Genomic DNA, 24,941 nt, shown 5'->3' on the forward strand with positions numbered 1-24,941 from the left:
AATAGGAAAATGGTCTGAGAAGTCAGATAAGACTGTTCCAGAAAAATGAGTAGTAATATTATTTGTGTAGATATTGTCAATTAACGATGAAGAGGAAGACGTAATGCGTGTGTCGGAGGTTATAAGTGGAAAAAAGTTGTACGATGATAGAAGGTTGAAAAAAGCTGATACATGAAGATCAAAAAAAAATTTTTTAAGATCGAGATTGAAGTCACCAATTAAATAAGATTTATTGGGAGGTTTTAGTGTAGGTAAGATAATTTCAAGTTTGCGTAGTAGTAGATCAGGGTTGGAATTAGGCGGTCTGTAGATTGCAATTATCTTAAGTTTATGGATATTAACTGCGATGTCGACGGAAAGAAAGTCATTATCCAGTACGGCTTCGCAGTTAACTGAATAGCTGATTCCCTGTTTGATGAAAATCCCGACACCACCACCTTTTTTGTTAGATCTGTTTTTAAAAACAAAGTTATAATTAAGCATATTAATATATTTAACAGTGTCATCATTTAACCAGGTTTCAGAAATTATGATAAGTGGAAAAAAATTTGAAAGGGAATCGTTTAGTATTAACAAATCTGCCATTTTATTGAACAAACTACGACTATTGGCATGAATAATAGATAAATTTTTATCAGTTTTAAAAAAATTGTTAAGTATGAGGTTGTTTAAATTGTTTATGGTGTAATTTTGAAAGTTATTGATAAAAATGTCTGAAAAATTAATACTGTTATTGGATGGGTTGACAGAAACTAAATCAGAAGATGTATCGCTGGAATCAGTCAGGTTAGTACATGGAGAGTTGCTTGTGTTTCTATTCATGATTGGTTATTTGTTGCTTGGCCTTTTTTTTCATTATGCAAGAAACGCCATTCTCGTACAATTATATTTTTGGGTATGATGTTTGGATCGTTGATTTTTGGAGAATCTAATTTGTCAATGCAGACACGAAACATTGATGAATCTTGGTTGTCACGATTGGTGTGGGAAACTTTTGATGGCTCGGTATTTTTAAATACCGGGTAACATGATAACACGTTAATCCCGCATGATGATAAAAATTCGCTGACGTCGTTGGCTGAACATTTCTGGATGTTACTTATTGAGTAGACACGTTTGTTGTACAGAACTTTATCGGCTTTTAGTTTGCAGTCAACTTCTTTTTTACCAATAATTTTTGGAGCTGAATGTTTGTTTGAATTTGTATCTGCTTTAATGTTGTTGTTGTCAGTGTCGCTGGTTAATGCGCGCGGGCGTTTATTTTTTCTGGTGACAAGAGTGAACGACGAGTCTTCGGTCGGGGTTCTTGAAATATCGGACCACAGGGGTTTTCCAAGCTGGACGGTAGAGTTGGCAAATGGAATATTCGGCAAAACAGTAGGTTTAATGTTTTCAGAGTTGGCAGTTTTACAGTTGTTTTCAACATTAATATCTGACAATAAACTTGTTTTGTTTTTTAAGACTTGAATATCACTTTATTAGCTTCGATTATATTGTTTAAGCGCACCTGTTGAGAGTGAACAATGTCTCTAATTTCGTTTTTTAAATTAACAAAATTCAAGTTAGCTATACTTTCTAACTTTGGAATTTTACCATATTATAGCTGACAAATATTGAACATTTGTCCAACATATTGTTAGTTTTCAGATATTTAAAAAGCGAGAGACATTCAAGTAATTTGTCCTTTTTTGTGTTCCCGCGTTTTTGTAATTTGTCGTTGTTGTCCAATTTTAAGTTTTCAATATCGCTTTTCAACAATTTAGTAGCAGTAATGATATCCTCGTTTGAGTAAAAGTCAGATATGTTGTTTATAAAAGTTTCATTATCAATTAATTCGACATTATTGTTTACGAAATAGAGCAACTCGTTAATCACAACAACACGTGCCGCCATCTTGCCGGAAGTATATATATATATATATATATATATATACATATTGTATTGTATTGTATTGTATTGCAGAATTTGTATAGCGCCTCTTATGCGTTGACTTCAGAAACCCTCTCCACTTTCTTCGCTGTTGAATGTTGAAAAAATGAGTCTTTAGCCGTTTTTTGAATTCATTTCGATTTTTGATGTTGAAATTCTTTAGATCAGCAGGCAACGCATTCCAAATCTGGGCAGATGCTACTGAAAATCTTCTTTTTCTAAAATGAGAAGATATAAACTTAGGAATGTGTAGGTCACCGCGGCTTGATAATCGTAGTCGACCCCTATATTGAATCTCTGATACTGAATGAATCTGATCTCTCAGGTAGATTGGTGCATCTCCAGTCAAACAATCTCTTACAAGTAGAGCTAGTTTAAATTTTACTCTCTCTGGCATGCGAAGCCAGTGCAGTTTATCTCTAATGAATTGGTAGATAGGATCAAACCTTGATACGCCAGCAACCAGTCTAGCAGCAGCGTTCAAAACTGATTGAACATCATCTTGTAGCGAAAGGTTGATCCCATACATCATCACGTTACAAAAATCAATCCTGTTACAAATGAAACTGCAAACAAGAGCTTTTGTAGAGTCAACTGTCAAATGTCGTCTGATGGCTTTTAGTTTTTGAAGCTGGAAAAAACATTTCTTGCATAGTTTATTTACATGAGCCTTTTTTGAAAGGTCTTGATCCAAAACCACACATAGATTTGTCACTGGATTTTTGAACCCGTCAACCTGAAGGAGTTTATGAGGTGTTCCTAGCCACATGTATTGCGTTTTGTTGATATTTAGCTTTAATTTACGAGCTCGCAGACCCAGATCCGTATAGTTGAATGTCGTCAGCGTACAAATAGCAACGAGCATCTGGTGATTCCACAACGCTGACTACATCGGCAGTGTATAGTATATATAACAGAGGGCCAAGGACGGAGCCCTGTGGAACACCTCAGGTAATTTCTGACGTAGCTGTTTCTGCACCTTCCCCAACAATGACAACCTGTATTCTATCTGTCAGATAGGACTGAAACCAGCTAAGTGCATCCTCTGTTACACCATATGAGACTGAGAGTCTTTCTAGCAGAATATCATGATCAACAGTATCGAAGGCAGCACTAACATCCAGCAGTGCAAGCATGGCTATATTGCCCATGTCAACTGCATCACATACATCAGAAACCACTTTGAGGATTGCCGTTTCTGTAGAGTGAGCTTGACGAAAACCTGATTGAACTTTTGGCAGTAATGAATTTTTGTTCAGGTATAAAAGAAGTTGACGAGCGACTATTCTTTCTACAATCTTTGATATAAATGTTAGATTCGATATCGGTCTGTAGTTGTTGACAGCATCAGGTGTGAGACCAGACTTTTTTAATTTAGGTCTAACTATAACCGTTTTCTGAGATCTTGGCATGATTGACATATGGATGGAGCTGTTGACCAGGTGGCACAAAAATGGCAAAAGCAAGTCCAATTGCTCTTTTAGAAGAAATGTTGGGAGCGGATCAAGACTGCATGATTTTCTATTTGACGATTGAATTAGTTTTTTTAAATCTTCAGGAGAACCGATGTTGAGTTGTTAGCGTGAGACAGCCACCTTCAAATGATATCTCAGATTTCGATTTGATGTGTTGCAAGAAATCTTGAGCTGAGATTGACGAAACTGAAAAGTTAGGAAAAATATTTTTCCCAAGCAAGGTAGACACGATGTTCCATAGCTAAGATTTTGAGAGTTTAAAACAATCATCGATTGGTAAAAATTTTTTTCTTTATTGACGAATAACTTGTGTTTTTCACCTATCGCACTCTTCCAGCGATTGAGATCGATTGGGTTTTTTGTTGAACGATATATCTTCTCAAATCTTCGTGTAGAACGTTTTACCTTGTAGCATTCATCATCAAACCAGCTCCTGAATTTTGAGCGGACTTTAAAACATTTTATAGGAGCATATTGATCTATGAATTGCCCGAAGGTGGATTCATATAAGTTGAAAAGTGTGTTTGTGTCGTATCCGGAGTATGAATTTGGACAGCATAGATCACTTTTTCTAATCTAATCCCTGAATTCATCTCGGTTAATTTTCCTGTAACTCCGAACATTTTTGAAGAGTTGTTGAGAGGGCGATGAAACCATGACAGCCATTGAACATGAAATAAGTGCTTGGTCCGAAATGACCGGAGGGTCGACTTCGACGTTGAAAATCTCGAAATATGATCTGGTGATGATGACATCCAGAAAACCACCTTTAACATGCGTTGGCGAATTAATATGTTGTTGGTATCCAAACAATGATAAAAGTGCCAAAAATGATGACGCATGAATGCTTTGGGGGTCCTCGAGATGAATGATGCAAACTAAAAACAACAGAAAATCCTCAGAAAGACATACAATGAATGGAACAATTTAAATAACAGAAATACAGATCAAAATAAACAAGGAAGCGCAGAAAAACTAAAGCGAGACAAATACAAATAAAATATATAAATATATAAAACAAATGATGAAGCGAATAATGGACAATACCGTGCTGCTCATCGAACAATCAAATGACCAGACATAATAAGCTTAAAATGGAAGAGTTAAAAGTACTATAAGATGTTTTTACACTTACAGGTAAAGAATCCCATAAACGCATTGATAATGATAAAGTAGTTGAGTGAATAAAAAGTTGGATCTAGGAGTTAAAAGATAAAAGCCGGGATTTATATATATATATATATATATATATATATATATATATATATATATATACCGAGCCTGGCAGAATTCCAATCAGGTGTCAATAGTAGTTTGTTCTCAACGTTTTCTATGGTTTCTGAAGAGGAGGTAATACAGTTAGTTCAAAATTCACCTACAAAGTCGTGTCAACAAGATGTAATACCTACCAACGTGTTAAAGAAGTTTATAAAACTATTCGTACCATTTTTGGCAGGCCTGATAAACAGCAGTTTGAATGTGGGACAGTTTCCCTCCGGCCGCAAGCATCCTATCATAACTCCGCTGCTGAAGAAACATAATCTGGATGAAAATGATGTTGGGAATTACAGACCAATTTCTAATCTGTCTTTCCTATCCAAAATTATCAAACGTGTGGTTGCCAGGCAAACACTCAGTTACTTGAACAATAACAATTTAATGCCGAAATTTCAATCTGGATTCCGTCAGTACCATTCGACTGAAACTGCCCTTTTGCAAGTTTTCTCAGAAGTGTACGGAGCAATTGATGAACAAAATGTGGCAATGCTAGTCTTTCTTGATATGTCATCCGCATTTGGTTGCGTAGATCACAAAGTACTTTTAACAAGACTACGTTGCAGTTTTGGAATCTCTGGTGCTGTTCTGAGGTGGTTTGAGTCGTATCTGGTAGGTAGATCACAACAGGTATCATTCGGTGGTAAATTGTCTGAGGTTAATGTTATGTTGTCTGGTGTGCCACAAGGTTCGGTTCTAGGTCCTATTCTATTCCTGATCTATACATCTGAAGTACTAAAGATAATAGAATCATTTGGTTTTTCAGGTCATGCATTTGCGGACGACTTACAAATTATTGTTACGAGCAGACCAGATTCTTTTAAATCAGAATTGCACAAACTGGTTAAATGTTTGTCTGGGGTCAATAATTGAATGCAAAACAATGGTTTAAAACTAAACTAAAACAAGACTGTTTTTTTACCAATTGGAACATGGCAGCAACTTTCAAGAATAGATATAAATTCAATAACTGTTAATGATGAGGTCATCCCATTTTGTCAGACAGCAGCTAATCTGGGCTTTATAATTGATTCAGGTTTGTCAATGAAACAACACATTAAGAAGCTCTCAGCCGAATGCATGTTTCAAATCAGGAAAATCAATCAAATTTGACGATCCCTAGATACATCCACGTTGCAGACGTTTGTTCATGCATTTGTGCTCTCACGCGTCGACTATTGAGACAGTTTGTTTTATGATTTACCTGATCGATCCATGGCTATACTTCAATCAGTACAGAATCGAGCCGCAAAAGTTGTTGTTGGAGCTCTAAAATACGACCATGTGTCTCCAATATTGAAGGAACTTCATTGGCTAACCGTCGACAAAAGAGTGTTGTTCAAAATTTTAACACTTGTCTACAAGTCTATCAACGGTCTAGCTCCATCTTATTTGTCTGACAGGTTCAAAAAGAGATCTTCAAAAGCATCTTGAGCACACTTGAGATCCGATGTTTCAAACCTGCTGTTGATCCCAACAACGAGTCTCCGTATAGGCTCTCGTAACATTGCTGTTTCTGGACCAACTGTTTGGAACAACCTGCCTGCTGCTCTCAGAAATCCGGACCTAAACCTGCGTGATTTCAAGAAGAAACTGAAAACTCATTTATTTTCATTGTAATGCATTATTGATCAATTCTTTCTGTTTAGTCGACATGTTCTAAATATTATTTCGTATTTTCGTTATATTGAATCAATTCTTTCTGTTTAGTCGACATGTTCTAAATATTATTTTGTCTTTTCGTTATATTGAATCGATTACTTTTCTATTTATGACCAAATTTTAATCTTAATTCTGCTCGATGCATTACGATTTTTTGTTTGTTATTTCAATTATGTTGTTAAGTTCAGTTTTTGTTAGATAGCGCTTTTGAGATTCGTTTAATTAGCGCTTCATAAATGTTTCAATAATAATAATAATATATATATTAAACTTCACCATTGAGCATGAGAATGATAAATCGCTACCTTTCCTTGATGTTCTCTTCACCCGCAATGAACAGTGCTTTGAAACTGCAGTCTACGTAAAAACTACGGTTGATGATGAGTGGGTGAAGGCGCGGTTGACGAATGCTCTTGTTGTACTGATTTTAAATTGTTCAGTGCACTCACTTTTTTATTTTTTTTTATTGTAGTTTTTACTGTAGGGACTTATCATTTCCACGCTCAATGGTGAAGTTTACTTTGGATTTGTTGAAAATAGTGAGTAGTTCATTAACTTTATTAAGATCTTTATATGATATAAGAATGTCATCTACGTATCAACGTATATGTGAGGTTTGAGATAGAGGTTATCTTGAAAAGTTGATTTTTCGAGATGACCAATATAACACCAAACACCATTCATCTCCAGCACCTTATGTTCATTCTACAATCACTGCTTAATACACTCATTCATCCCATCACAATGGAAATCCAGCACAATCCATCCAGTTCCTAAAACAAAATACCCGTCATCACCAATAGATTATCGCCCAAGATCTATCACTCCCATACTCTCACTTATTCTAGAAAAATTCATCGTTAAGTCATTCATCTATCCATGTTTCAACCATCCATCCATCAAACCACTATTGCAAGATTAGTTTGCATTTCGCCCCACGGGCTCATCTACATCCGTCTCCTCTACTACCACCAATTAAAACTACAACACACAACCTTCGTCAGCGCAAACATAACTATCAAGTCGTCGCCCAAACTACATACCAGGAAAAGACCTTCATCACAAGACACCTCAAACATATTAATACTCACTAAAACTTTATCATTACAGAACTAGTTTTTATTTATCGATCACCTCACTAACTCACTATCAAACATTAATACTCATTAAAACTTTATCATTCACAGATCTAGTTTTTATTTATCGATCACCTCACTAAATCACTAAGTCATCATTTAGGCTATTAATTTGCCGTTACCTCATTTTATATTTCATTGTCAATTACTTTTCATTTATTTATTTTATTATTATTATTTATTTTATCCTAACTTATTTCATTTTTCATATTTTAACATTTTTCTTCATCACTTTTTATATTTATTTACTCACTTATTTGTTTATTTTTTACTACTGCCTTGCATGTTGTTACAGTTTCTGCGTCTGCAGATCTTGATTTTTAAAGAATAATACAAAAATAAATAAATAATAAAACATGACACCAAAGTAAGTAGCCCGATCAAAGGAATCATATCAGTTAGTGAAGAAGACAGTAAAATTAACAAAATCACTAATAACAATATATGAAAATCACAAGAACAAAGGTCTGGGTTATACAAATTTTTTATATAAACTTACCAAGTACTGGGTTATACAAATTCTCTGTATAAACTGCAACAAGTGCTGAAAATAATGGAAAATCCGAAATAGGTCATACACTCGAGAATGAATTGTAAAACTGTTTATTATTCTAACTTTAATAAAATAAATAATAATGACAAGAATTTGGTTAAAAATATTTAAAAAATTTAATAAACAATCCAACGCTGGGTGTCCATAATCGTAAACTAGAAAAAGAAGACAACGGACTAAAAGAAAAGTAGATTTTCGACAAAAAAGAGGACAAAGAAAACAATTTTTATAAAAATCAATTTTTTCAATAAATGTCACCATATACATACAAATTAAAAATTGAATTAAATACTCTGTTATTTTGATTAATATACTTAATGATAATAATTAAATAACGTTGATTTATTATTATCGATTTATATTTATTTTTTATTCATGGTATTTATCCGAATTTGACACTTTCTTTAAAATTTCATCGGTTTTTTTCACTTTCTTGTAAAAATCACTGCACGATATATTTTTGTAATTATAGTTTATCATTGCTAATAATTCGACGGTTAAAAGTTTTAAGTGGTTGCACTCGTCCGTCCATTAAGATTCCAATAAAGAAAATACTTTTTCAGTGTTTGCATTATGTCATAATATAAACAAAAAATATTAAAATTGTTCTTGTTAAATTTGAACTAAAATAAACTAGCTTTATCTTAAAGCAAACACGCAACAAATAATGAATAAAATTAAAATTATAGATTTTTTTCAAAAATCTTTATGGAAACAAACTCAAAATGTTTAATCTCGTTTGCCGCTTCTGCAAAAGAAGCGCTGTACAATTTCATAATACAATTTTAATTTTTAGATTTCTGACTATTTTCAGAATTAATTTTTACAATACAAATGAAAACATTTAATTAAAAATTTATAAGAATATATATTCATTTTGGATAACATTAAAAAATATGACAAAAGAGAACATTTGCAAAAAAAGAAAGAGTAAAAAAGAATTCAATCATAAATCACTGCATATATATATATATATATATATATATATATATTATTTATTTATATATACTATTTATTTACATATATATATATTATATATATATATATATATATATATATATATATATATATATATATATTATTAGAAGTCAGTTTGTACAGCGCTAATTACAAAAACAAGACCTCAAAAGCGCTACCTAAAATAAATGAACAAACAAAACATTAATTAAACGAAGACAAAGACATTGTTAATTCTGCGAAAATAAATGAGTTTTCAGCTTTTTTTAAACAAAAACAAAGATAGATCTGGTCTTCTTAGAAACGCCGGTAGACTGTTCCAAACCACCGGTCTAGCAACAGCAACATTGCGTGATCCGGTCTGTAAATTCGTTGGCACAACCAAGAGGTTCATGTCATTTGATATCAACTGCGAACCCAACACAGATGTTTTTCTGATGAACATGTCTGCCAAATACTGTTGTGCTAAACCATGTAATGACCGAAACGTTAAGACAGCATTTTTTTAAATTATTCTTTTTTCAATTTTTAGCCAGTGTAAGTCGTTCAAGATTGGAGTCACGTGATCGAACATCAGATTTTTTGTGACAAGTTTTGCAGCTCGATTTTGAAAAGACTGAAGTACAGCTTTTGACTTGTCAGGTATTTTAAAATATAAACTGTTACAATAATTTAATCTGAATGTAATAAAAGCATTTACCAGTGCTTCCATGGCAGATCTGTTCAAATAGTGTCGAATCTTGTACAATTTTCTGAGATGCATCATACTTGCAATTGATAGCGACTTTAATTGATCTTTCATTGAGAGCCTGCTGTCCAACCATATTCCCAAATTCAAGGCTGTTGAAGCAAATGATACTTCAACGTCCCCAACGTCGTCTTTAGATAATTCATCATGTATTATATATATATATATATATATATTCGTTGTCGTTATATATATATATATATATATATATATATATATATTTATTTATTTACAATATTTTATAAATTCTACCGAATTTTTGGCGTTAATATGTTTGTAGTTCGTTATTCATGCTGCAAATAAGGCCATATTTCGATTCCGAATGAATCATCATCAGTGCAAGTTGATTTATATAGGGAAATATTTACTTTGTGAAAATGAACTTAGATGGAAATTAGGTGTCAAAATTTTTTATTGGCTGGTCCATCTTTGTTGGTTTCCCTTTTTTCATCGATAGCATCATATTCTTCTTTATCAATATTTACATTGCTAGTTTTTATTACTTCTTTGTTTTCATTATTGATTAAGCGCCGGGTTGGGAGTGAGGTTGTCATTTTTTGTTGTATATTTATTTTTGGTTTATTGATATTAATTAGGACTGCTTCTGCAATTTTAAGATGCGTGTGTTTGCTGTTCTGGTATATTAATCCAGAAACCCAGTTCTCCCGAGGTGTAGGACGTTGTTTTCTTTGCCTTCAATTTTTTGCGCCAAATTAGGCGATCAGTTGTATCCATTTCATTTAAATTTGAAACTTTCATGTATTGCTCGATTGTTTGCGACTAGGACTTTTTTGGACGGACTTTGGGATGTGTGCCAGGTACTTCAACATCTGCAAAAGAAGTTATGGCACTGTTTCCACTTCGTTTGACCTAACCATTTTAGACGGTGCTGCCGGCATTCGTCCTTTATATCATTTAAACCAGCAAGACGCAGGATTTTTGTAGATTTGATGTGGTCCTTCAGACTAATTTGTTGCATTCATCGGAGCATTTTCATATCGGTTCGTTAAAGTTGTTGTTCCAGTTTGGTAGTGGGATGTCACGCCGCATCAATATTGAGTCAAGGAGATGCCATTTATTCTAGGCTGCACGTATGCGTGCTCGAACGTCAGCTTCAGCTTTTCCAGTTTAATCTAGAAAATTCCCTAGATATTAATGACTTTCTCTAGCTTAATGGCTTCAAAAACAATTCTATTTCGAAGTTGTTGTTGTGGATTGATGCAAGCAGGACAAACAAAATTGGAAACTTTAGATAAAGTACCAATTATTTTTGAACAACGTTTGTGACACCACTGGTTACTGTTAAGTTTTGTGTTTTATATTAAAACATTATGAATTATGATATATATTTATTTTCTTTGGACCAAATGTTTTTTGCTTTGTATGTAACTTCACTTTTTACCTTTTCTGTTGATCCGGTGGATAATAAACAAGTCGAGAACGTTGCTTAGTTTATTTCTCTTCTTTTGATGTCTTTCAATATTTTATCAATTAATTAAACGATCTACGTGACAAGAAATTTAACAGGTTTTTCTTAATTAATTGATTTGACGAAGAAAATTTAGAATAAAGAAATATCGGAAAATTCCTTTGTGAAGACTGAAGTGAAGAAAAAAACACGTGCTTCTTCATTCTCTGAAATTCGATATTTTGCTTCTAATTAAAAGGTCAAATTGAAAGACAAGGAAGAAATGGATCTAACAAAAGTGCAAATCAAACACCTAGAAGGCAAAAGTAATTGGTTGAACTGGAAGTCGAGAGTTTGTATAATACTACGCGGCATTCCTGATGCAATGGACGTAGTAAATGGCAAATTAAAAGTTCTAGATGAATTAAACGATGACTCAAATAAAGATGAGATAGCAAAATATCAAACTGCTTTGAACAGATTCAACAGAGCAGATTGTAGTGCTATGATTGTTCTGTCAACCAACATGACCGATGAAACGTATGAAAAAGTTCGTTCATTCAGTAATGCCAGAGATGTTTGGTTAGAACTTCACAGATTGTATGATGAAGTTAATGAAAATAAAGCATACAACTTGTCCATGAAATTCTTTAGTTATAAAATAGATGAAAGCGATGATGTTGTCACTCATGTCACAAAACTCAAGAATCTTTGGAAAGATTTAAAGGTTGAGTTAGGAAAAGATGAAAACAGTGACTTGTTGCTGATGTGCCAAATAATTGAAACTTTGCAGGAAAAATATTTTTCATTACCTGCAAGTTGGAGATTGTTGAACAAGACTGAAAGAACAGTCGAAACACTTACAGATCAACTGTGTAGCTATGAGAGATCTTTGGAAGGCAAAACAGAATGTAATAAAGTATTATTTGTCAAAACAACAACTAAAAGTTCATCATCACTAAACATGAATGGTCAAAAACAAGATAAATTTGTCAGCAAATCAAAGCGACTGATATGTCATTATTGCAAATTGCCAGGTCACATTGTAAGAAATTGTGAATAATGGCATTCTGATGGTAGCAAAACCAAGAAATAACAATCTACGCGATGACAATAAGTCACTAGTTGTTATGGAATCAAGTGTTTTTGCAATTGATGAGTCAGCGTACACTGATGAATGGTTTTTTGACAATGGTGCAACGTGTCATCTAACTTTCCGAAGAGACATATTTCAAAGTTTTGAAAAATTTTCTCAACCGAGTAAATTATATGTTGCAAATGGTGATACTGTAGAAGCTTTTGGAAAAGGAATTATTCATCTTCAAGTGAAAGTGAATAATAAATGGCAAACTGTTAAACTTACAGATGTCTTGTATGTGCCAAAAGTAAAAAGAAATTAGTTCTCAGTACTTGCAACTCAAGATAAGAACAGAAATAGCTCTTTTGTTTCAACCTCAAAAAGTTGTCATCTACTTATTGACAATGTGATAAATGTTGTTGGAATAAGAAACAACAATGGAGGTTTGTTCAAACTTGTTGCAAAAACTGTTAAACCGTTGAATTCTGAAGTCGAAGTTAACTTTGTCAATGATCAAGATGCATTGCAGTTATACCATTAACGAATGGGACATCAGAATAAGAAACGTGTTAAAATGCATCGATCAAGAAATGTTATTTTTGATGAAAAGGTTGTCAAACCAAATTCAGTGATTTTGCAAGAAGAAAGTTGTTCAGATGATACCGTTTCGATTGATGTTGAAATCAAAGATGAAAATAAAGAAACTTTGATTAAAGAAAATATTTCTACTGATGAAGATGTTCACAACCGTAGTTCAGTTTCATCTGATGAAGAAAATCAATCTGACTGTTGTAATCAAAAGACCAAAGGTATGGTTTTATGTGACAGGAATAATATCAAAAAGCCATCTCGTTATGATCCTTTCTTTATGTCTGCCTTATGTGAAGTACTTGAACCAGAGAGCTACAAAGATGCCATTCAAAGTGATGAAAAAGATGAATGGTTTAAAGCCATGAACAGTGAAATGCAGTCACTAAAGGAAAATCAAACGTGGGATTTGGTAAGTCTTCCAAAAAGTCATAAGGCAATGCCATGCAAATGGGTCTACAAGGTAAAACACAATCCAGATGGTTCTGTTGAACGTTTTAAAGCCAGGCTAGTGGTAAAAGGTTTTTCTCAGAAAAAGGGAATTGACTATTAAGAAACCTATAGTCCTGTGGTCAAAAGTTCAACTATAAGAACACTATTAAGTGTTGTTGCAAATGAAAATATGTCACTCATGCAGTTTGATGTGTCAACAGCATTTCTATACAGCAAACTAGATGAAGATATTTACATGGAGCAACCTGAAGGTTTTAAAGATAATTCAGGAAGAGTCTGTAAACTCAAGCGAAGTCTCTATGGACTTAAACAAGCTCCAAGATGTTGGAACAAACGCTTTGCTGAATTCTTGAAAAAGAGACATTTCAAACAAAGCGATGCAGATACTTGTTTGTTCATTAGAATACAGGGAGAAAAGAAACTCATACTTGCACTGTATGTTGATGATGGACCGATAAAGAAGAACTAAAAATATTTGAAAAAGAATTAAAGTCAGAGTTCAAGATAACATCTAAACCTGCAACATATTTCTTTGGATTAGAGGTTAATCAAGATGAGAAGGGAAATATTAATGTCATTCAGTCATTGTATACAAGAATGATTCTTGAAAAGTTTGGGATGAGTCAGTGTAAATCCTATACAACTCCGATTTCAAAATCTGAGAAGTTCAATGAAAACAAAAATGAACACGAGGAAGTGAAATTTCCTTACAGATCAGCAGTTGGTGCATTGATGTACTTGATGACGGGAACAAGACCGGATATTGGATATGCAGTTGGAGTAGCATCCAGAAGTTTGGAGAAACCCAGCAAGTCCAATATAGCACAAGTCAAGCAAATTTTCAGACATTTGCAAGGCACAGCTGATGTCGGTATTGTTTACAAGTCTGGTAAAAACAATACACTTATAGCCTACAGTGATGCAGATCATGGAGGATATAAATCTAGTGGAAGATCGACATCAGGTGCGATCTGTATGTTTGGAGGAAGCGTGATCAGTTGGTTTAACCAACGTCAACCCTCAGTTGCGATTTCAACTACTGAAGCAGAAATCGTTGCCGCAAGTGAAGCAGCTCGTGAAGTGATATGGCTTAAACGATTGCTGAACGACATTGTAGATCCAAAGAAAAAGCCAGAAATTTTTGTCGACAATGAAGCAGCAATTTGTTTAGCACACAATCCAGAACTTCACAGAAGAACAAAACACATCCACATTAGACATTTCTTTGTCAGAGAAAAAGTTGCAGAAGAAGAAGTTTCAGTTGAACGAGTTGCGACAGAACTTCAAGTTGCTGATGCCCTGACAAAACCAAGGGTAGGACCAAGACTAAAGAATCTGATGTGTGCGATGGGTCTTCAGAACATTTAGGTTAAGGTCATCTAATGTTTTAAATAAAATGAGAAGGTGTTAAGTTTTATGTTTTATATTAAAACATTATGATTTATGATATATATATATTTATTTTCTTTGGACCAAATGTTTTTTGCTTTGTAACTTCACTTTTTACCTTTTCAGTTGATCCGGTGGATAATAAACAAGTCGAAAACGTTGCTTAGTTTATTTCTCTTCTTTTGATGTCTTTCAATATTATATCAATTAATTAAACGATCTACGTGACAAGAAATTTAACAGTTACACTGCTGACACTTGTTTGAATTGTTACCTACACCAGCTTTACAAACTGAACAGGGCCATCGTCCAGTAGCTGTGGATTGGATAGGTTCACCAGTGTTCATTGCTTTGGTTTTGCTGATGTTGACTTTGAATCCATGAATCCAGTCTGGTGTTCCAATCTTCAAACATTTGTGCTGCATTCTGCTCAGACGTGGCTGTTAAAACAATATCATCAACATTTATTAGATTCCAAATGTCACCAGTGCGTATCGGCTTTGTGATTTCTTCCATCACAATAATAAATAACAGTGGACTGAGAATCGAGCCTTGATGAACTCTAACGCCGATGTCAAATGCATCTGTGTTTCAAACCGTTATGCTGACGAGAGTCTTAGCATTCGTATACATTTCCATCACAAGTCGAACAAGATATTCTGGAATGAGTTGTCGACGTAGACTCCACCTGATTGCTTCACGGGGACCTCGATCAAATGCTTTTAAAAACTTTTACTCAAAATACTTATGAAATATGGAGAAATAAAAATCCTAATAAGATGATCAGAAAATAACAACAAACCAACTAGCTCCAAAAGATGAGTCAATAGATGATAATGAAGTTGAAAGGATGATGAAAAAATATTCAACAAAAAATATTGGAAATCCAAAACACTGATATTGGTAAAAGAAAAGATACAAATAAAATTATAAGCATTAAACTAATATCAAAAGACCTAATAATAACAAATGAAGCTTTAAAACAATTAATGACATCATATTGTCGGAGATTTTAATGATGAAAACAACTGGTGTGAGGTAATCTCCTCCTCTATCTTTCTCAGGGAATTTTTTTTTATGGTCCGACAATAATTTTTGTGTATATTTTTATCGTGAGTTCAACCAGTCCTGTGTGGCACTGGGCTTTTTCGAATTATATGATTTTACTGAGTAACACACGAACGCGTAAAAATATTCGATAACAATTTTATTAATCGACGGAAGTAAATGAAAAGGAATTGAACTAATGAACTCTATAATAATGTAAAATGTCAATGAACAAACTGGAATACAGGAATTAGAACTTCTTCTTGTTGGGTCTTCGACTTGGGATATGTTTCTTGCCGTTTAACCGTACAACCTCGACGTGTGTAACCGATGGTGATGTCGATACAACTCCAAGAAATAAATAAAATGAATGCGAAAAAAAATTACAAAAATCGGAGCCTATAGAAATTCCAAGCTGCGTGTGAAACTATAGAATCCAGCAAGGAACCCTAGGTCGACAAATAGCACAAGAAACAAAAGAACGAGGCGGAATTCACAGAATCCAAGGCCTGTTTTCACTGGGCCTGTCTGTCAGTCGGTCGGCTTTCGCACAACCCTGGCCTGTTTTCACTGGGCCGTCGAGTCTGGTCGGCTTTCGCACAACCAACACAAAACAACAAGAGTCAGAACAACACTGGAAACAAATTGTGTGACTTTAGTACGCGTGCGAAACTATGCCAATGAGCATAGAGTCTCGTACCAAATCCACTTTTGAGAACTTAAGACGTTTCTGAAACTATGCCAATGAACATAGAATCACGAATTAAGTCTCTTTGATACCAGAATAGGCACCGATTATTCGAAGCTGCCTAACTGGTGAACCCAAGGCGGACTCTTTTTGAGAACTTAAGACGTTTCTGAAACTATGCCAATGAGCATAGAATCACGAATTAAGTCTCTTAGGGACCAGAATAGGCACCGATTATTCGAAGCTGCCTAACTAGTCAACCCAGTCCTTTTCTCTCTTCCACACCCTTCCTTATCAAAGCAAAATTAGATTTTGTTTCGGGTGTTTTAAAACATAAAAATTTCCAAGGCATGTCCAATTAATAAAAAAAAATTACTAATTAAATTTTAAAATAATTTGTAATAATTTATGACGTCATCTAAATTGCAAAACAAAAAAAAATCGTCGTCACCTATCGAGTAAATTAACTTGCACCATGCCCCCTATCGAGTGAATAAATTTTGCATTGAAACTTTTGAAGTATTTTTAGTCAGTATTATTTCATAATTCAGACAATATAATCTAAACTTGACAGAATTAAACTTGATGATTTATATAATAGCACTGGTTATCGCACGTGAAAATTCCAACTGTCTCTGGCTACCTATAAAATATAGAATAATTTTTAAAATTTGCACGTTCATGTATAAGTCTCAATCTAAATTATTTCCTAAGTATTTATCAGATATATTAATTGAACCTAAACGCCTCGGTTTACGATCGTCTTGTTGTTCTCGCTTTTTCTTAACTCGTGTTAAACACTCTTTTGCCAATTCTGCTTTTGCTTTTTCTGGTCCTTTTCTCTGGAACTCTCTACCTATTTTTCTGACTACTTCTCCATCACTTGCGAAGTTCAGAGCGGATCTCTAGACCCATCTGTTTTCAAAATTCATTGAGGAGCGCTGTTGAACATCGCGGAAATAGCGCTTTATAAGCTAATTGATTGATTGATTGATTGATTGATTGATTGATTGATTGATTGATTGATTGATTGATTGATTGATTGATTGATTGATTGATTGATTGATTGATTGATTGATTGATTGATTGATTGATTGATTGATTGATTGATTGATTGATTGATTGATTGATTGATTGATTGATTGATTGATTGATTGATTGATTGATTGATTGATTGATTGATTGATTGATTGATTGATTGATTGATTGATTGATTGATTGATTGATTGATTGATTGATTGATTGATTGATTGATTGATTGATTGATTGATTGATTGATTGATTGATTGATTGATTGATTGATTGATTGATTGATTGATTGATTGATTGATTGATTGATTGATTGATTGATTGATTGATTGATTGATTGATTGATTGATTGATTGATTGATTGATTGATTGATTGATTGATTGATTGATTGATTGATTGATTGATTGATTGATTGATTGATTGATTGATTGATTGATTGATTGATTGATTGATTGATTGATTGATTGATTGATTGATTGATTGATTGATTGATTGATTGATTGATTGATTGATTGATTGAAAGGACCAGACACTAAGAACCCTAGTAAATATAGGCTAATAACTTGTCTTCCCACAATGTTTAAAATTCTCACCAGTGCCATATCAAACAGAATATATGATTACTTATGTGCGAATGACTTATTTCCTCCGGAACAAAACGGTTGCAAAAAGTTTTCTAGGGGATGTAAAGATCAGTTATTGGTGAACATGGCAATAATTCGATCAGCACTTTAAAGCAAAAAAGATTTAAGCATAGCATGGATTGATTATAGAAAGGCATTTGACAGTGTCCCACACTCATGGATTAAGAAAGTTATGGCCATTTACAAAATCCCCAGTGAGGTTAGACAATTTATTGAATATTCAATGTCCAAATGGAAAACTAGGGTGTGCCTTTGCTATGATCAGGGTGTGATGTTGACGGAGACTATAAAAATCAAAAGAAGAATCTTCCAAGGAGACTTTCTCTCACCGTTGCTGTTTTGTATGTCCCTGTTCCCACTGGCTCATCTCTTCAAATAGCCGAGGTTGGGGTATGCAATATATGATCAGTGTATGTCATCTAGTCTATATGGACAATTTGAAGTTCTTTATGCCAAACGATGATCAACTTAAAAAATAACTTATTAAACAACTTCAGTCGTGATATACAAATTAAATTTTGATTAGACAAGTGTGCTACTCTGATTATTAGAAAAGGTGCGGTGGTGCAAAGCAGCGGCATAAATGATGATCAAGATATTCACTTTAGAGGTGTAAATGCGAAAGAAACATACAGATATTTTGGGATGGAAGATGCGGAAGGAGTGCAACAACAGATGATGAAAGAACAATTTAAAAAGGAAGTCACGATTGAATTCAAGGAATAAAGTAATGGCTATCAACAACCTGGCAATTCCAGTCATAAATTATAGCTTTGGTATCATTGAATGGAGACAATCAGAATTACAGCAAATTGACAGAAGAACAAGAAAATTTCTGACTATGGGAGGAGCACATCATCCGAATGCCGATGTTGATCGATTGTTTTCATTCATTCAATGATCCTCTGTAATCCCTTAAGGGACCGTTGAGGCCGATAGTATTCTTCTATCTCTCCAAAATCCTTTTCTTTCCCTCGCCATCTTTATTGAGCCCAATGTTCCAACCCCCGTCCATTCCGTGATATCATCCATCCACTTCCTCACAGGTCTTCCAACTTTTTTCTTCCAGTCCCTCTTTCTCATCAGTACTTTTTTGATCAGTCTGTCGTCTGTCATTCTGCAGATGTGCCCAAAGATACCCAGCTTTCTTTCTTTGACCCTTTCATACACAGTTTTTTGTCTTCCAAGTTGTTTTCTTATGGCATCGTTTCTTATCTTTTGTCTCCAACTGATTCCCAGCAACTTTTTATAACAATGCATCTCGAATGCTTCCAGTTTGTCTTTGTCTCTTTTCTTCAACGTCCAAGCCTCACATGCATACATCAATGTAGAAAACACACACGCTTCTACGATCTTTAACTTTGTTTTTGTAGATACATTACCGTTTTTCAATATTACTTTCAAAGATGCAAACATTCCTCTCGCGGTTGCTATTCTTCTATCAATTTTTTTCAAACAATTATTGTCATCAGTTATGAGGCTGCCCAGATATATAAATTGGTTCACTTGTTCGAGCTTTTCTGCTCCTATCTGGAATTCATCATTGTTTTCACCTGCTTCCGAAATCATTATCTTTGTCTTACTGCTGTTGCTTAGTCCATGGTTTCTTCCACCATCGTCAACTCGATCAGTTTCTGTAGACCCACTGCACTAGATGCTAGCAGATCTATATCATCTGCAAACCTGAGGTCCCTTATCACTCTGCCTCCAATGTCGATTCCCTCAATATTTGCATTCTCTATTTTTTCCAAGGCTCTTTCCAACAGTGCTAAGAACAGTAATGGTGATATTGGATCTCCTTGTCTACTTCCTATGTTTGCTTTGATCCTGTCTCCCAGCTCTGTACCTACCTTTACCGCCATTGTTGACTCCTCATAAAGCCCTTTCAGCACCCTTACTATTTTTGTTGACACTCCCCTACTTTCCAAAGTTGCCCACAAACCTTCGTGCCAGACTGAGTCAAACGCCTTCTTAAAATCCACAAAACAATGAAAAGTTGTTTGACCTCTGCTTCCTGCATCTTCCAACAATAGTCTCAACATCAGGATTTGCTGGACTGTACTTCTGTCCTTTCTGAAACCTGCCTGCTCCTCTCCTAAATGCTGCTCTATGTCTTTCTCCAATCGTTCTTTCAAGATCGATTGTATTTTAGCAGAAATGAAGGAGATAAAAGACTAATAGGAATCGAAGATTTTTTTGAAAAGGCAATTATAAACCTCAACAAGTACATCCTCAAGAAACAAGACAGACTGTTTGCAAAAGATGAAGAAAAACTATTCAATTTATAAAGAAGTACGTATAATAAAAAATCGTCATTCCATAGATAAAAATGTCAGCAAACGAGAATTTAAAAAACGTCTGGAAGATTATCACGTAAAAAGTACAAAGATAAACAACTACATGGTCTATTTTTCAACAATATAGATAAATCAGGAATAGATTTAAAAAAAACATGGCAAGGGTTAAGCAGCTCAGGACTAAAGGTGGAAACCGAAAGTCTGCTAATTGCTGCACTAGATCAAGCATTAAACACAAGATACTTTCAAAAAAGAATACTCAAACAAAATGTTGATGGTCTCTGTAGAATGTGTCCCAAGCATGTTGAAAGCATTAGCCATGTCATGCCTGGATGTGCTGTATTAGCACCAACTAAATATACCAAAATACACAATCGAGTTGCAAGCTATATCCACTGGGTGATATATAGACAGGTTGGATTAGAGACATGTGTAGAATATTATAAACATGAACCTGAGAATGTAACAAACTATATCAATGGTCAAATTTTATGAAACAAGCTAGTTATAACAGATAGAAAAATAGAGGCAAACAGACCAGATATCATTGTTCAAGATAAAAACGATAAAATATGCCTATTGATAGATATATCTGTTCCAGACGATTTAAATGTTTTGCAGAAAGAGATCGAAAAGATATGCAAGTACGAAAACCTTCAAATCGAGATACAAAGAATGTGGAACTTGAAAGCAAAAGTTATTCCGATAGTAGTGGGAACGCTAGGAGTAGTCTATAAAAATTTAGACAAAACTTTAAAAAAATTTCCGGGAACCAGCTCTGACCGAAGTTCAAAAAATAGCATTATTAGGAACAGAGAGCGTAATAAGAAAAATCTTCGGATGAATCTCTTTGGGATCTAGTTGAACCCAGGATTCGCTTTAAAAAACAAGCTGTGAAAACTGGGATAATGAGAACTCTTTTATTTCTTCAAAAGCCAAAATATAAATGAAAGTTACAATTAAATATAGAATGATCAAATATTATAATAGTTAAAAGATTAAAATAATGCTCGTCATTTTGAATGTGTACAAAGGTGATGAAATAATATAAAAACTAGAGTCAAGCTTTATTTCTGTCACAATATATTGCGTAAGTAAACGTTATCGCAGAATTGATTAAGCTAGATCTAAAATCGTCAAGCCAGTTTATTTTAGCTTGAGGTAATTTGAAAGAATTATAAACTCCTATTGGCGAAATTTCAAGTGTTGATTAAAATATTGCAACGTTTAAAATCATTCAATAGGTTATTCTTGAGGTTGTTTTTGTACTTATCCACTTTGTAGTTTCTTGATTTGGTGTAGTTGGTTTCATGATAGACTATTAGTTCCAGTATTTCAATTGTTTTTTTGTACAAGATTGATATGTCTGGTCTGAGCGAGGTAAACAGTTGCGACACAGGGCGGATTGATTTCTCTTCGATATCCCCAAAAATGATTGCTCCAGGCTCGATGGATGATTTGATGTGGTTTAAGATGATGGCAAGTATTTTATTGTGACGATTTAAGTATTTAGCGAGTGCAAATAGCGAACCACAGTTTGATACTACATGCTTATTTGTTTCCTTGGCGTTACAGGGAGAGCATGCGGCGTTGTTTGTTTTTTCCATTTGACTAGGTTAGCGTTGGTTGGTAGTTGTTGAATAAGATATTTTCTTATGAATTTGTATAAAACATCTGGCAGGGATTTTGTTGCATTAGCCTAACGGATGATTTCTGAGTTGTGAATGTTTTCCTTAATCGACTTTATCAATGTTCCAATGTTGATGGTTGAAGTCATTTTGGTGTTGACGCTGTTTCAGGTAGTTGCACGCCATTTGAATATCGTTGCTCTGGATTTGGTTGTCGACTTTTATGTATTCATTCTTTGACTCCTGCCACAGAACTCTCATTTCTTCACTGGTGTTTATTTTTAAGTGTCCCTGAAGTTTTAATCTCATTAGCTCTGTGATATTTTAGCGTTTTTATGTTTATCCCTCCACTTTTGTATGGCAACGACAAAATTTCAGCAACACAACTACTTACGGGAAGAGACAACCAATCTCTTACAGCTTCGCGTATCAACGGGTCTAGGCTGTTTCCTATCCAAGTTAGCGAAATATCGTACAATCGCAATTGAAATGATAATTGAGACGGAATGAAGCGACGTAGGATCTGAAGTTTCCATTGAGCTGTTTTATTAAAGTCGCTGATTACTTGCAGCATATCTGTTAGTTTCTGTTAAAGTATCTCTTTTTCCTTGACGTTTTTGCACCCAAAATCATAAGATTTACCCAGATACTCAAACTTGTCATTGATGCCCATCTAAGGTATTGTTTCGTCGTCTATTGTTAGCTTCGGCAGAGATTGTTCATATGCGCCATCCCGCTTTCGCATCCTGAATTTGCAACACTTGTCAACTCTTATTTTCATGCCAGACCATTTGCACCCGGTTTGGTTGAGATTGATTAGAGTCTGAGCACCATCAGAGCTGTTTGTTATAATAGCTGTATCGTGACAATCGTGACTAACCTCACCAAATGCATTTCTGAGATCTAGAAGGGTGACGATGGTCGTTCACTGATGTTTCTTCGCATCTTTCATCAGGTGGGTAAACAGATGAGTGTGTTCCGTCACTCCGTCCAATTTTGGATAGAAGCCCTTTTGTGTTAAGGTGTTGATGAAGCTGTTGTTTTCCAGATATTTGTGTATTCTGTTGTTGATGCATGTAGAGAAGATCTTGTAAAGAACCAGTTGTAGTGTTATCAGTCTGAAGTTAGCTGGGTCATTGGGGTCACCTTTTTTATAGTTTATAATGTTGAAGCTTTTTCTCCAACAAGATGGAATCGTAGCAGACCTCCAGCATTCAACTATTAATTGGTGAAGGATTGTGCGCAGCATAGGGCATTTTTTGAAGACGATTATTGAGATTTGATCAAGTGGACAAGGGGATGCTCTAAGTTTGTATTTTCTAATGACTGCTGCTATTTTGTTGTATGCATGAAATTGTTGGCTGTTGCAATGTTGGAACCCAGTTCGGAAGCGAAACTTGTTATAAAATGGGTCGTGGAGTATGTTGTAAAAATATTTCTTGCAGTCATCAATGCTAAATGATGGGGTTAGGCTGTTTGATGGGTTGAACAATTTTTTTGCATGTTGACCAGAATTTGACTTTTAGTTGTTTTGTTATGTCGATATGTTTCTCAGTTTTCGCATTTTTCATTGATAACAGTTTTGTTCTTATTTGTTTGCTTAATGTGCTGATTTTTATGTCAAAACTGTGGTCGTTGCAGCCAAGTAATTTTAACTGTTTTAGGTCCTTTTTCATGTTTTTGACTGTTTTATTAGGGTGTTTTGTGTTGTCGATAAATCTTGCGGCTTTACCGTGCCGTAGTTGGATGCAAAATAATTGTAGATCAGTGATTGGAATGAGGTGGTGAAATTGTTGATGTCGGATACATTTGGTAAGGACGTTCTGTGAAGTTGGAAGTATGTATTGACTTCCGTCCAATGTTTTTGGGTCTTAGGTAGTTTTATTCCAATGAGAGGAGTTTCCATGATATTGCTGTCCACCCTTTCAAGGGATGCTTGTTCGCGTTGTGGTGGCGGTGACAATTCCAAATTTTTGTCAGATTCCTCTGGAGTTTCTAATGCATTCCTAAAGTTTTTAAACATTTTGCAGGAACGTTGGTGTTATTTCAAGCTCTTCTGACCCTTGCAACTCTTACCACAACAACATGGAATGAAATTATAATTAATATTATTTTTCGGTGAGTTGCTTATTTTTCGGTGAGCTGCGTATATTAAAATTGACATTATTATTCAACGTTATTTTATGCACCTCCAGGAGTGTCTACCTACATTTACGAACTCTTTAAAACAATGTGTTGAAATTATATTTAAAAGCAAAATAAAACTAAATAAATATTTAAAAATACATTTTATTAAAACTAGCCTAATCGACAGAATTTTTACGCATCTTTACAAAAATTTTTTATATTATTAAACTTTATAAAACCAAACTAAAGTAGGTAAAAACAGTGAACAGACTAAAATCGACCGACTCTCACGTTTACACGATACAATAATAATAATAACAATAATAATAATAATGAATTGAATTAATTTCGCGTCTCACAATTTTGACGCTGTTTTTTGCCGCCTTGACAACTATCGTTTTAAAAAATTCAAAATTTTTTCGTTGTTTAAATTTTTCATTATAATTTCATGTTTCTTTTTCAAATTTATTTGAATATATTTTTAATAATATTAAAACTATAATAATACTAAATAATAAATTTAATGCACTGACGATGACGGTTTAACGTCGAAATAGATCTATCTGCAATAATTTTGATAAAATGTTTGTTAATATAAATAAAGCTTCAATTTAAACAGACTCAACCTTGTTGATAAAAATTTACTAAGACAATTGAAAAATTCGAATACAAGTTGATATGGAATTTATTACATATTGTCAAGAATTCGGTCTTATACCAGCGTATATACATATATATATATATGTTGGCAATAGACCATAATTTTTACAATATTCTATAAATTCTACCGAATGTTTGGCGTTAATATGTTTGTAGTTCGTTTTTTCNA

The 24,941-nt window shown here is 34.1% G+C and overlaps 2 protein-coding genes across 2 annotated transcripts; both read right to left on the reverse strand.

Moving 5' to 3' along the window:
* Window positions 1-317: 317 nt before the first annotated feature.
* On the reverse strand, window positions 318-1,893 carry HELRODRAFT_164132 (hypothetical protein; the record flags this gene model as incomplete). Its single annotated transcript, XM_009029157.1, has 3 exons — window positions 318-451; window positions 869-1,432; window positions 1,581-1,893. The coding sequence occupies 3 exons, from the start codon at window positions 1,891-1,893 to the stop codon at window positions 318-320; spliced, it is 1,011 nt and encodes a 336-aa protein (XP_009027405.1).
* A 21,764-nt stretch (window positions 1,894-23,657) lies between these two features.
* Window positions 23,658-24,008, reverse strand: HELRODRAFT_164133 (hypothetical protein; the record flags this gene model as incomplete). Its single annotated transcript, XM_009029158.1, has 1 exon — window positions 23,658-24,008. One exon carries the CDS (start codon window positions 24,006-24,008, stop codon window positions 23,658-23,660), a length of 351 nt encoding a protein of 116 aa, XP_009027406.1.
* Between the last annotated feature and the right edge of the window lie 933 nt (window positions 24,009-24,941).

This window comes from Helobdella robusta (genome assembly GCF_000326865.2).
Source record: "Helobdella robusta unplaced genomic scaffold HELROscaffold_6, whole genome shotgun sequence".
Classification (NCBI taxonomy): Eukaryota; Metazoa; Annelida; class Clitellata; order Rhynchobdellida; family Glossiphoniidae; genus Helobdella; species Helobdella robusta.